This window comes from Acanthochromis polyacanthus, chromosome 4 (assembly GCF_021347895.1).
Source record: "Acanthochromis polyacanthus isolate Apoly-LR-REF ecotype Palm Island chromosome 4, KAUST_Apoly_ChrSc, whole genome shotgun sequence".
In the NCBI taxonomy this organism is placed as follows: domain Eukaryota; kingdom Metazoa; phylum Chordata; class Actinopteri; family Pomacentridae; genus Acanthochromis; species Acanthochromis polyacanthus.
Genome location: NC_067116.1, coordinates 33,151,558 through 33,165,993, shown reverse-complemented (window position 1 = coordinate 33,165,993; position 14,436 = coordinate 33,151,558). Strand labels below are relative to the sequence as shown.

The 14,436-nt window shown below is 38.1% G+C and overlaps 1 protein-coding gene across 2 annotated transcripts in view; it reads left to right on the top strand.

The window, feature by feature from the left end:
• cyfip1 (cytoplasmic FMR1 interacting protein 1) overlaps positions 1–14,436 on the top strand; it is a 37,879-nt gene that overhangs the window by 1,814 nt on the left and 21,629 nt on the right. The window contains exons 2-11 of one of the 2 annotated variants that reach the window (XM_051947171.1): positions 7,831–7,948; positions 8,863–8,952; positions 9,501–9,578; positions 10,432–10,533; positions 10,639–10,820; positions 11,778–11,874; positions 12,221–12,349; positions 12,453–12,557; positions 13,379–13,470; positions 13,568–13,685. In XM_051947171.1, coding sequence (XP_051803131.1) covers positions 7,832–7,948; positions 8,863–8,952; positions 9,501–9,578; positions 10,432–10,533; positions 10,639–10,820; positions 11,778–11,874; positions 12,221–12,349; positions 12,453–12,557; positions 13,379–13,470; positions 13,568–13,685 — 1,110 coding nt within the window. In that variant the 5' untranslated portion in view covers position 7,831. Of the gene's footprint in view, positions 1–7,827; positions 7,949–8,862; positions 8,953–9,500; positions 9,579–10,431; positions 10,534–10,638; positions 10,821–11,777; positions 11,875–12,220; positions 12,350–12,452; positions 12,558–13,378; positions 13,471–13,567; positions 13,686–14,436 lie in introns of both variants that reach the window. The other variant, XM_051947170.1, reaches the window with a different exon arrangement.

Genomic DNA, 14,436 nt, shown 5'->3' with positions numbered 1-14,436 from the left:
ACATTTCCTATTGTTTTGTTGCTCCACTGCAGAACCAGAAAGTTCAAATGACAGATTCAGTCAGAAGCTGCAACCATAAATGGAGTAGTTGCCAACTATTAACCTAATCTCCAGATCATTTAACAGATTCATTGATTTGAGTAAATTTTGAAGAAAAAGTGTCTAAATCCCCTGAACCTTACGTCTAAAATTTCAATTTTTTTTTTTTTTTGGGGGGGGGGGGGGGGGGGGGGGTTTCTTGACTCCTTCCTGTAATTAAACTGAACACGTGTGGGTTGTGGATAAAACAAAACAACTCTGATTGACAGTTTTCATCATTTGCTGATATTGTGTAGAGCCAGCAGCTCCTCGATTAGTTGAGAGAATAATTGGCAGATTAATCTACCAGAAAATCATCGTTATCTGCGGCCTTAATCGAGACCAACTCAAATACAAATGTATGTTGTGAAATAGTGATTTTTGCTTTGGTGCATTTTATTTATTGCCTTTAGTTATCCTTCATCAGTGTTAGCTTGTAGGGTACAAGAGGAGGGAGGAAGGAAGGAAGGAAGGAAGGCATGAAGATACCGTCGGTAAAACCGCATCTGTAATTTTGGTGAAAGCGGTGGAGTTATTTTTCTGTGGTTCAGTTTCTCTTTAACACACACTGTAAACCCAAATGAAAATGGCACACCTCAAGTGGTACCGATGAAGCCACTGAAACTGAGTGGGTTACTATTTTTCTATCTTTAGATTTGTTGTATTGCTTTAAAAGGTTAAACTACTTTATGGTTTTCTGTGTAATTTTTTATGCTAAATTAGCATTTGCAGATGGAGGTTCCCTTTAGATGTCTGAGTCTAAATACAACAGGTTGGCTGAATGGTGTGGAAGTGAATGGTAAAAATGTACATGACTCATTAATTTACTTGTTTGTGTTCCGAGCAGACCAAGCACATGTGTTTGGGTTCAAGATTATACTGTATATGCTATAGAGTGAAATATGCACCACTGAGTAGTTGGGAAGTAGGGTAATGTGGAGTGAACAGGGGTTTTCCTGGCTCAGAATGGACTTTTGGGAGTGACTGCATGATAGTTGGATCAGTTCATACAAAGTGAAATCAATGAATCTGCATTACATTGTTTGACCGAAGTTTATGCCTTTTACTGTTGTTTCTGATCATTTAATGAACAGAAATGTCTACTATGCTTGTTTTATTGAAACATCAGTAAACAAAAGTGGTTACAGATGTGTGTTAATTGTTTAATATTCAGATTCTTGTCATTTTGGCACTGGTGATTTTCCTTTGGCTACAACACCAAACAGTTCTCTATGCTGGAAAAACCCTGGTAAACACTGCTGTTTTGGAAAAGTGAAGTCATGTATTTGCACTGACTGATGGGGATTAGTTTTGCATTGATAAGCGGTAACTGTGGTTTTGATATCTTGCAAAGTAGGTGTTGAAACAGCGAGTTTTCACACCTCTACTTAGAGAAACATCTGTAACTTCCTTCAGGCTGGCATGGTTTGACACAACTAGCTAGTGAAGTCACAAATGGGTTTCATTGGAACTGTTCTCTGTTTTCTGGTTGCCATGATTCACGTGGATGTTTTGTAGGGGATATAATCTTGCTGTTTTTTCTGTTTCTCACTTTGAGAAGCATAAATTATGTGGTTTCCTCCTTCTTTACATGCGACAGGATCTTTGAGAGTGTGATCTGCTGGTATGCGTTTTTAACAAAACATTTAATCTTGTCATCAGCAGCTGCATTTTATCTTCGCAAACATTGCTCTCTCACAGATTGATGTTTCCCCTTTTTAAAAATAATGTTGCTTTACCGTTGTTTGCATACATACAGATTATTTTACACAAATGCTTATGCAAAAAATATGTCCAGTTATCTCACTTGTGTCCAGCCATGCATAAAGTCAGCTTGAGGTTTTAAGATATATACGGTGCAATTAGACGATCTTCACAATATAGGAAAAAATGCATTTGTAAAAACTCCCGAGGAATATGACTTTATAAACAATAACCCAGTTTGTTTGATTCAATCAGCTTTTTTGTCTAACGTACCACCACAGCCCAGATTTGATTAAAAAAGTTTCGGTTAATTTACCCACGTCTAGCTCGTAGTGTGGCTAAAGCTAAATGTTTGAACTGTTTACTTTTTGCTAAATATTACTGCTGTGTCAGTTACTTTTATGCTATTTCGACTTTATCATTTTTAGCTACTGTAGATATGTTTATCTGTTACTTTTAGCTAACCGTGCAAACCATTAATGCTGGATTGTAAGTCTGTGTTTTGACTGTGAAGCCTATAAGTTCAGTTGGTTAACTCTTTCAGCTGTTTATCATCCGTTTTTTGTCTTTTAAACCATTTATCCATTATTTCAAGTGACTATTTCAATCATTTAGCCTTGAACTTGGCCGACTATTTGAACTCATTTATTACTTTTAGCTAACGGTTTCCTATGTTCTAGCTCACTATGTTAGCTGTTTTTCAGTTATTCTTGTTAGCAAATTCGACCATTCATCCATTTTTTTTTAACTGTTTCAATAATTTACCCTTTGTCTTTGGTAACTTGACTATTTCAACAATTTTTTCTCCATTATTTTTGGCTGTTCGAAAAAAATTTTGAACTATTTTTTTTAACATTCATCCATATTTTAAAAAAAAAACATTTCCAACGATTTCAACAGTTAATCTATTACTTTTTGCTAATTATTTGAGCTATTTGCAAGTTGTTTTTCAGGTATTAGAAAATTGTAGCTAATATTTTCTGTACATTTTTCAACAATCTAGCTTTTGATTCGGGTTTGCCAACTCTTCCAACTGTCTATAAATTACTTTTACTGATATATTAAAACCGTCTATCAGTTTACGATGATATTCAGTTATGGCCATTTCTCTAACACTTTTTGCTGATATTTAAATAGTTTGTTCAGAACTTCCATTTGTAGATTTTTTTCTAAATCGATTTTATTGATTTTTAATGTTTGTCCTATGCCCTAGTCGTCTTACAGGTAGAGATGAGCTCTCAGACCTTACTGAGAATAGTATTTGTAGAGACTGTTTCTATGGCAGAGTGTGGTCCCTTCTTTTGCTTCTTTTTGTTAAATTCGTTACACTTTTTATCCGTTGGTTATTGTTGTTGCTTTATGTTTGCATGATTTCTAAAAATGCTAAAAATCTGAAGTGAACTCTTACTGTTATGATCAGTGCAGTTGCCTGGTGGTTACTTTGTGCTTACCTCTGCTTGGCTCACTAAGGTTACCTATTTGAGGCTGGTTTAAGCTCCTTACTGTGTCATTACGCAGTGTGTCCTGCAAACACATGGTGTGCAGCTTCAGCAGTCGGTGTAAGAGCCTGCAACCTGGCAGAATAAATTAACACTTAAAGACGCGTGACTTTTCTAATGTGTCTGTTGCCTGTCTCTTAGAAGAGGAGACAGCTCTAGACTCTGTAACAGGAACTGTGCACTACAGCAAAAGCCGCCAAGGTTCCTTTTTTTATTATTGGACATGGTTTCTCTTCAGAGTTAAAGTTGACCAATAGGTTCAAAAATAGCTGCACTTTCCGCTTAGTGCTTTTTCCCTCCTAAATTAAGATTCTAAGCATAAAACGTAGTTGTTAAACTGTGTGTCTTTTTTAAATGTTTAATTTTCAGTTTGTTGGACATCAGGCTGCACGTTTAGTGTCAGTTTGTCCTTCTCTTGAAGTCAACAGAGCATCACATGCTCTCAGTGTCTGTGGTTCACAGTTCCCTGTTTTGTCAGGTTTTGATGACTGATGTGTAGTTGTGATACTGCTTAGCCAACTGTTTGCAGTTCACTTTTGAGTTTGGCATAATTCATTAATGAGCAATGTTTGGAACTGTGCTTTACATATCTCTTCCCATCTGACTTCCTTCTCTACTCTAACTACATTTAGAAACTAACCACACCTATTTATACTCCTTGGCTCTATGGTTAAATAAAATTTGTTGTTGCACTGTGCACTTTCAGAGCCAGCGTAAATATTTCCACCCACCTAATTATAAGGCTGCAAGTAATGATTATTTCATTGCTGATTAAACTGTTGGTTATCTTCTCAATATAATTGCTGTATCTGTTTGGTTTATAAAATGCTGGTAATTTTTTTAAGGGGCTGCAATTTCTACACTTTTCACCCAATATAATCACAATTCATTCAATATAATCAAATACAAGAAGTCTGTCACTGTGTGATTTATGTGCCAAAAAGCACCAAGATGATAGGAAATGTGCCACCCTCCACACTTAGAAACTGACATGCATTGTGTTTTAGGTGACAAATCAGTTTCTGTCACTGTTATGCTGCATCTCAAAGCGTTAGCATGAGAACTTCAGTGAACTCAGAACACATTTTCAATCCAAGAACTAATAAGCGCTATCTATAGAAATTCAGTAGCCCTCCCAGAGTTTTTCTTTGTCCCAGGACAAACCTTTCTTTTGATATGTCGTTAATGCAAAGAAGCCTTAAAAATACCCCACCAAATAAAGAGCTAACCAACATTTTTGCCTTCATGTTCTGATGTCACGGATGGTGGCCACAGTACACATGCCCGGTAGAAATCTTTGTAGAGTGCATGCCTCGGCTTGTATTAGGTCATCTAGGTTTTATGTATGTGTTTCACGATAAATGAAACAAATATTTCTTAAATAAAAAGTCAGATTTACTCCTATTGTCCAACAGCATCTCCAACTTAATATCTTTATCAACTTTCCTGAAGTTGAATGATTACATTACTTACACAGCTTCACTGGGTGGCACTTTAATCTAAGATTAAATGATGATTCTTTTCTTAGCATTCAATAACCACATATCCTATGAGTCACAGGGGTGGGACCCTGATTCTGTTTTTTGCCAGAACAGTTTCCAGACCAAAAGAACCATGTCCTGTGACATTTTTTTAAGAGTAAAATTAATTAAATTTGAGCATGTAACAAGCAAGAAAATAAAGCAAAAATAACAAAATGAGCAAAGAACACTTAAAGAAATAGCTGCCTCGATAAATATTACATGTCTGAAAAGGAATATGAAGAAGCGTACACTTATGTGGAACACAACGTCAGTGTTCACAAGATTTTTCTTTTTACTTGAAATATGTACTCCAGCTTCCTTCACCAAGTATATACTGCATGCACTGCCCGTAGTCCCAATTGTGTGCATACTGCAGCGTCATGCAGCATGCATACAATTGGGAGAGACTATTTTATTATGGTGTTGTGCCTAAAGCTTTGACCATCGCAGTTTGTAATGTGAAATGAACTGTCATCTGTCTGTGCATGCTGGGGTTGTTTAGTCTCGCTCGAGACACTGACATATGGGAAGAAGCTGTGCAGAAGATTGTGGGTCAGAATAGACAGAAAGGCATGCTGGCTTGCATACAGCAAATCCTACTAGATGGACATCCTGGTATTTCTGGTATGCTACATTTGACATTCTATGGATTGGGCCATGCAAAATAATTTTTTGGCATAGTATGATAGTACGGATATTGGAATGCTCGTAAAGCTTTTTAAAATGAAATTTTAAGTTTTAACCCCCCTCTGAGAACTTTAATTTTTACCATATAACCTCCCTAATTGAGGGGATTTCACAAGAAAACAGTCAAACCGAGCAGATCAGTGAGCCTTTTTTGAGTGCTGACAAAGACATAAATAAATATTAGCCTTGGAATGCAGAATCATACAGGGTTGTTTACGTGTATAGATTCTCTGCTGTTTGTACTTTCATCTGCAGAGGAGTAGGTCAGTGACCCCATCTGACCCTGATCCTGTATACGCAGTGACCGCCAGGCTTTTGTGTTACTGGTTTGTTGCTGTGGATTGTTTGACTCGCTGTCAGTTCTGATTGCAGTAGGTTTTTTGATTGTTCGTTCAGGGTCACTGATGTCCAACAGTCAGCAGTCAGCAGTAGAGTGAGACTGAAACCATACCAGGCCGTAACACTTACTAATGCAGTACTGAACTATTTACATCTCGTCTCATTTTGTTGAGAACATTGAGAAATGAGAGATTACAGGACAACTACAGGATATATATCCGCTCTATTAAAAAGAATGGATTTATATGATTAACCTGATGCTAATTAATACATAAAATAAAAAGCAGTACGGAATTATCATGCTGTTGCAGTTGTGTTCTATAGTTAGGGATTTCCCTGCAGAATGTTGCAATGTCTCTTCACATACAAATAGCATAATCATTCCACCACTAAAACAGCCACAAATAACCATTAAGTCACATTCACTTTAGTGCATTAAGGTTTTTATTTACACATCTATAAATGAACTAGATGCCAGTAAAATGCATCCAGGCATGTTGATGGGAATACAAATCCATCACCAAATGAATGGGGTAACAAAAAGAAAAAAAGTGGCCAGATGAATAAGCAAAAGCCAGGTAGATGTCGCACTGTTGTCAGCAGTGCTGAGGTCATGATTCAGCACTGACCTTGTTGCTTGATACTGAGGCTGTTTATGCAGGAAGCATTGTGCAGTCTGATGTTTGCACAAAGGGGAACCTGGCCAAACTATAAAGCTCCTTTAGAGGAATTGTTGAGAGTATTCAGTTGCAGTAATGTTTTAAAAGAAGACACTGAAGTTCCCTGTCTCTGGGAGGGAATTCCACAGCTTAAGCAAATGAACAGCGAGGGCCTGATCACGTCTGGTCACAAGGAGAGATGTAGGAACACTCAGAAGGTTCCTGTCTGAGGATCTCAAACAGCAATCAGTCTCATGAGCAGCTGAAAGATCATATATGCAAGCTGGTGCCAGGCTGTGTACGTAAATGTCAAAATCAATTCAAAAACTAACTGAGGTCAGCACGAATTGGACTAATGTGGTCACTTCTACTGGAACAAGGCAAAAGCAGAGCAGCATCATTTCAGATTAATTGAAGCCTTTGAATGTTTGCCTCAATGATACTGGAGTGAAGTACAGGACACACAGTCAAGTCTGGAGGTCATGATCGCATGGACTGACCTTGTCTGTCTGAAAAAGAAAGTCCGACACAAGACTGTACAACCTTGGTCATCTTTTTGTGATTTTTTTTTTTTTTTTAAGTACGTTTTTTTTGCAGTTTTTAGGTTGAAGTTCAGATTGGTTGCCTTTCTGCTGCCTCGAGGCTAAGCAGCTGCAAGTTTGTGCGACACACTCGAGTCTTTTCCTGTAAGCACGAGCTCCAGTGTCTGCTGTTCTCAAACACAAAATGTTCAAGTGGCTTTAGGGGTGCGATTGGTAGCTGGTGCACCTACATGCGCTGTTTTTCTGCTCATCGAAAACAACACATGTAGAAAATATCACTTGGTTTCATCTGGAACAAATCTGACATTAGAACGCCCTGTTTCACTGTTTTTAAGTCATTGTGGGCACACACCTAAATGAGCACACCGCAGCCCCCTAACAACCTCTGCCACAGCCTGCAAAGTGGGGCATTAAGAGAACATGGGTAAATTGTAGTATCTATCGATAAGCAGATGGTTAGATGTTTTGCCTGTGACAAAGTGGAAGCTGGGACCACATAAGAGAGTCGGTCGCATCGGTGCTACCAGCGAAATAGTCCTACTTTTTTGTGTTGTGCTAATAAGTAAATGTTGGCATGCTCACACGCTAAGATGTTGGTGATAGTAACATTACACATGCCTGATGCCAAGAGCCTGTTAACTGCTAGGAGGACCGTATATTATTAATCATGGTTGATTGTTGCTATTCAGTTTGTGTACAAAGGCAGCTGTTCATACATTAGTTTTATATCGGCATCAGTATGGTTCCTGTGGTTTGAACAGAAGTTGTAAACCTGTCCCTTCTCTGACCTTTTCAGCAGCATGGCGTCCACAGTGACTTTAGAGGACGCTCTCTCCAACGTGGACCTGCTGGAGGAACTGCCGCTCCCGGACCAGCAGCCATGCATCGAGCCCCTCCCCTCCTCGGTCATGTATCAGGTTAGTGCGTTTGACCGCTGTCTAATCTATGCACAATGATACACACATCCTCTGCTACTTTAGATACAGCACTTTCTGATGTTTGATGGCGGATTCAACAGCAGACATATACGCTAAATTGTATTGTATGTGCAAATTTACAACCAAAAACAAATAAAGTTGAATCGAAAGGGGAAAATGATGGGGTCATTGCTTATTAACTTTCCAGGAATGTAATTTACAAACTGCTAAAGGACTTTCTGTAAAGATACCACTAGACTACGACTGTGCACTGCTGTCTGCTCAGCTGTGACACATATTCTACATGTGCTACATGTTCTACATGTTCTACATGTGCTACATGTGCTGCAGACAGAGTTGGAAACAACGAAGTCGTAGAGTTCACTGTTGGACAAACTATGTGATCACATTTTTCTAAAAAATTACATCCTTTTCTGCATGTGTTCTATAAAAAAGGAAGATTTTCCTTGCAGACATCATGTACCCCATATTCACCAATAATATTGGATATGTTAAGGATTAATATTATTAGTTCCTTTGAATGCAAAAAGATCTTGTATAAATCACTTAATACACAAACCATCATCAACCAATGCGAGAACAAGGGAGCTAGGAACAGAAAGCAGACAAACACAATTTATAGTAATAATTTGCATTATCTACTGTAGCATTCTCCAATGGGTTTATTTAATGAAATATCATTTATCTTTAGTAATCATTCTGTTATTATTATTAAGAGTGCAGCTACATGCACCAGTTAACTAATGACTCCACCGTTCTGTCCAACTTAAATTACCGACACTTGGTACGTTAAATCTGTTTGCTGGGCAGATTACATTCGTTTCATTGACAAAAAGACAACTGATTTGTTGCATTATTGTGAGCATTTTTGTTTTGTTTCCATCTTCCCGCAGCCCAACTTTAACACGAACTTTGAGGACCGGAATGCATTTGTTACCGGCATCGCCAGATACATCGAGCAGGCCACCGTCCACTCCAGCATGGTACAGTACACCAGTCCCGTCTCTGGGAAATCACTCATTAGCGCTTCAGTGTGCGCGTCATTCCTGCCTGTCTCACCTTTGTAATGACATGCTGGGAAAAATAAATTCACCAGAATGGGGTCAAAGGCTTGTTGGAAACAGGATCTGGTTAGAGGCTTGCCAGTCCTTCCACAACATTTGGTATTGTCTAGCAGGAGACACACAGGATCCAAGACCAGAAGCAAATTGCCTTAGGACAAACGGGTGCTTTGGACCGTCTCCTAACAGGAATAGTGGAGCTTTGTGTCTAATTAGTGAGGGGGTAATTGTTTGGAGTCTGAATCAAACAGCTCTTTGTTTTCAGGCAGGGCAGGATTAAAGCACTGATGTACTTCTCCACCACCCACCGAGAGTAAATGACTTACAAAACAGACAATGGTCCATCCATGTCTTAGTCCTTGTGTGCTTTTAAGGGTTTTTTATTTTGAAAATGTGTGCTACTTTGGAATCATTTTTTTTCGTCGACGATTTAGTGACTTAATCTCTACTGTCACTGATTTATTAACCAGAATGACATGTTGGAGGAGGGGCAGGAGTACGCCATCATGCTCTACACCTGGAGGAGCTGCTCACGTGCTATACCACAGGTAAACACTGCACATCTGCTCACATCGCAACTTCTTGTGTTGTGACAAATCGACTCGTGCTAGTCTACAAGTCAATTTGTAGATCAGCAAAACATTTCAATCTGCCATTTCTAGAATCTACACATTTCTTTTAGTCTTTTGCCAAGTTTGTATTTGCCAGGTTTTACTCAGTTGTTGTTTTTTTTTCTTTTACTTTTTACCTGTGCTCATTCCATGCCAAGAAAATGACAAATATTTGTTGTTTCAACTTATCTAAATTTCCGATTTTTTTGCTTTTTGTTGCTCTGTGATGGTAGAAAATTGTTTGAAATTTTCATTGTTGGCATTTCACTTTTTGGATTTGGGAAATTGTGATAGCACACATTTCTAACAAATTTCATATAAAGACAGAACTATTACTTCAGAGCAAATACCATGCAGATTAATAGATAATAATAGAATTGTTAGATTCAGCCACAATGTTCCTGCATAGAGGAATTTGTGACACCTCCCCAAAAATGTTTTAGAGTGCCAAAGAGAAAATTACCAGCAGCAAAATGAAAATAATGAATAATCACGAAAAAGTCCAAACATTTGAAAGAGGTTTTTTAAATACAGTTCCATTAATTCAAGTGTAAGGGGCATTTTTGAGGTAAATGGTTAGAAATGGCCAGAAAATGCTTCTTTATCTTTACTGTATGTAGACTGATCTTGTTTAGTCGCATGTGTAGTCACCACACAAAGCCCTGTTCAGAGCCCGGAAATACCCTCATGATGTCAACAAAGCTGTCTTATCTTTTATTCAATTTTGGCATTTCACTTTCTCCAGCCCTAAACAGTTTTTCCATATCTTTTTGCTTTTCTTCTCTCTCAGGTGAAATGCAACGAGCAGCCGAACAGAGTGGAGATCTATGAGAAGACAGTGGAGGTCCTGGAGCCTGAAGTCACCAAGCTGATGAATTTCATGTACTTTCAGGTAATATCACGCTTTTAATCAGCAGATTCTCTCATTGATTGCCTACTGATGAAGCCTAGCAATAGTTTTGGTTTTTAATGAACAGTAGAATTTATTTTCATGCAGCGCACAGCCATCGACCGTTTCTGTGGGGAGGTCCGTCGTCTGTGTCACACTGAGCGCAGAAAGGATTTTGTGTCTGAGGCGTATCTGCTAACCCTCGGGAAGTTCATCAACATGTTCGCTGTGCTCGACGAGCTGAAGAACATGAAGTGCAGCGTCAAGAACGACCACTCGGCATACAAACGGTACCCAGTAGCTTTTAGAGTAACTTGCATGCATTCACTCAGCTGGTTACCACTACGGGCACTAGGGGGCAGCATCAGTCAGCACACTTAGAAACCATTTTCTGTCTCTTTTCCTTTTTGTCTGTCTGTCTACAGGGGAACTGGCTAAAAATCTGTACAGGATGGATAGAAGAGAGTGTCCAGGAATATAGGAAGAATATTGATGGACATCTTTAAACTTAGTTATGCCAGAAAATATTGATAGCACAACATAAATATTTCAAATGAAATTTTTTTAAGTGCCGTTTTGAAACTACACTTGTATGTTAATGAACTGTTCACTGTGTAGTAGTGTAACAGACTGTGATTGATCTGCATTCTGTATGGATCCCCATAGACAGTTTGGCAAGCATGTGAAGAGTGGACTAATGGAGAAGTTCAATCAGCACATGGTGTCAAATACAGTTTACTGCAGCCGTTACTTTTTAAAGGAAATAAAAGCACTGAGATAACGCAGCCCAGATATGACGCAGAGAGATAAACATACAACCATAAAAACATACTTCTACTTCTTCCTTAAATCTCGATGTAGGGTTATAGTGACATGACACAAAAAAAGTGTGCTCACGTGGTTAGAAGCAGTATCTTCCATGACTGAAATTGTATGATATGATTTATTTATGAGTTTTGTAATCTCTGTTCCTCACAAGAGAAGGTCTTTGAATAGAAACTAGATTATTCCTCAACAAGTTCTACAATTGTAAGGAGCTCCCTTTTCAAGGTTTTCTGTGATTTACAGACATTTATTATTGATGTGCACCATAGATAATGGCAAAATAAGTTGCATTCATTCCAAAAAATTTGAGCATCATGTTTCATAACTCATCCTTCACATCTCTCCCCCTAATGCTAATAGACTGCTATAATAAAGGTACTTAATGTTTTCTTTCTAAAGCACTGTTTGTTTCTCCTGCTCAGAGCTGCTCAGTTCCTCAGAAAAATGTCTGAACCTTCATCCATTCAGGAGTCTCAGAACTTGTCCATGTTCCTGGCAAACCACAACAAAATCACTCAGGTTTGTGTTAAGGGCATCATATTATATGTGAGACATTGTAAAACCTAAATAATTTTATATGTACAAGTATTTCTGCAAACATACGCAACATTAATCTGTTGATTTATAAGTTGTGAATGTTTATGAATTAGAAAATGCCACTATTTTCATTCTTGTTAGGAATGACACCAATGTTACAATAAATTGCTTTACTACTCTTTTTATTCTCCTTATGTAGCTCTTAAGACTATGATTAAGCAATGCCAGGATAATATCACAGAATGTTGAAATGAGTTTGAAATTAAGCGGCAATCTGTTTAAAAACTAGTACATTTTGAATTATTTTTCAATCATCTCTTCCTTCCAGTCATTGCAGCAGCAGCTGGAGGTGATAAACGGATACGAAGAGCTGCTGGCAGACATCGTCAACCTGTGTGTCGATTACTATGACAACAAGCTGTACCTGACTCCCAGCGAGAAACACATGCTGCTCAAAGTAAGTAATGCTGTGCACCTATAGCCCCTCTCATCGTAAACAATTTACTGGAGCATTGTTGACAGTAGTGGACATCTTTTATGTAACTGCTGCTCTTCCTCAGGTAATGGGATTTGGTTTGTACCTTATGGATGGAAACAGCAGCAACATCTATAAACTCGATGCCAAGAAGAGAATTAACCTGACCAAGATTGACAAGTTTTTCAAGGTACAGACGACTGCAAATTATACCATCTATAAAGTGCATAACAATATAACGTCTTGACTCGTTTGAAAATGTGTCATGATTTTTGTTAAATAAAGGCAAAATGTAAAAAGATGTGGTATAAATAAAGAAACAGAAAAAGCAGCAAAATGAGGCTTGGCACCTATATTTTATACCAGCGGCTCTACAATGAATGTTCACTTTTCTAAAGTGTGATTAGAGTACAGTGAACATTATTAATGCCGTTAATTATAACTAAATAATTGGAACATGTGCCATTAATGTGACTTGCATTTAGAAAAATTATGCCCTGGATATGTCAACATGTATGTCTATTGACAAAGTCGAATTAAAAATATCTGCAAAGGAGTTTGAATCCACGTCAAAGATGTTTGTCAGAAAGCCATGGAAAATACCTGTTACACTTTGAAGTGATTTCTCAGTGATGATGAAATGGAGAAAAACACCACATGCTCAGAGCTGAGACACTGAAGCACGTTAATGTTTGCTGTTTTTGCGGAAAAATTATTGAAACAGTGAGTTTACTGTCCGTTTATTAATAGAGTAATTGATTAACCATTAAACTTTTTGTTGAAATTTGAATCTCATTGTAGGTTTTCCTCAACATTTAAGTCTTTAATTGAAATAACACTAAAACTTATTCAAGAAAATTAAATGTTTTACTCTTCTTCTACATTGAGTTGTGTGCATCTCCTTCTTGTCATTTGTTTAACTACATCTGCTAAAGGTTGTTGCATTTTACCACAGTTTGCAATGATATTCTATGATATTAATACACATCTGTGGGTTCTTGGCGTTCACAGCAACTCCAGGTGGTCCCGCTGTTTGGTGACATGCAGATCGAGTTGTCCCGCTACATCAAGACCAGCGCTCACTTTGAAGATAACAAATCCAGGTGAGTTGTTAGTGTTGGAATGTGTTAATTTCTTGGCAGGAATATATCTCTACAGTCCTCGCTCTACTTTTTTTTCCCTCTCTCCTCCCCTCCTCAGATGGACTTGCACATCTATATCCAGCAGCCCCCAGTACAACATCTGTGAGCAAATGATTCAGATCAGGGAGGATCACATGCGCTTCATCTCTGAGCTGGCTCGCTACAGCAACAGCGAGGTTAGCGTGGATTCCTGTAGTTGTGCAATACTCAAATGTTCCTCTGGTGATTAGTGCTCATCATTTGAAGCATGTGTATTATAATGATTAACCGCTGAAGAGTGGATCCGCAGTGTATCTCATATGAGCCCATTTTAAAAGAAAAAGAAACCTACCCTACATTCACCATCAGGCTGACAGTTCTGTCTGCAAGTAAGCTTTACAAGCTCTTCCTTATGTGAGGGATATTTGAATTCTCAGCTGTGATGTAACAAGCTTTTAAGCAGATGTCTTGCCTCAGTGGATTTCCTGGGGTCATAACTCGCTGTGATTTAGATGGAAATTCAACTTGTAGATCACAACTGCATTGAGGACACATTGAGAGGGGGAGAAGTACTTTTATCAGGGCAGTTTTTTTCCTGAGATTTGCTGAATAGTTTGGCCTTTTTGCCTGTTTTTACAGATTATTAGCACTCTGAACTTGAGGCTGTTTTTGGGTGTCTCTCTCTATGGTCTCATTGTTCACAGCATTATAAAATCCTGCACCTCTATAGAAACAACACAGCCATGGCAGAGGAACCTCAAAATGTCTTTTTGCAGTTTGATACACTTAAAATGCTATGAATCCTAAACAAAAAACTTGCCTCTTTATTTTATTAAAAAAACAAATAAAAAATTCTGGAATCAACATTTTCAGATTTTTTTTCAGTGCCCATAAGTATTAGCAACACTGGAAAAAGTGGCATCTCTTCATATCATAGATATTTTACTT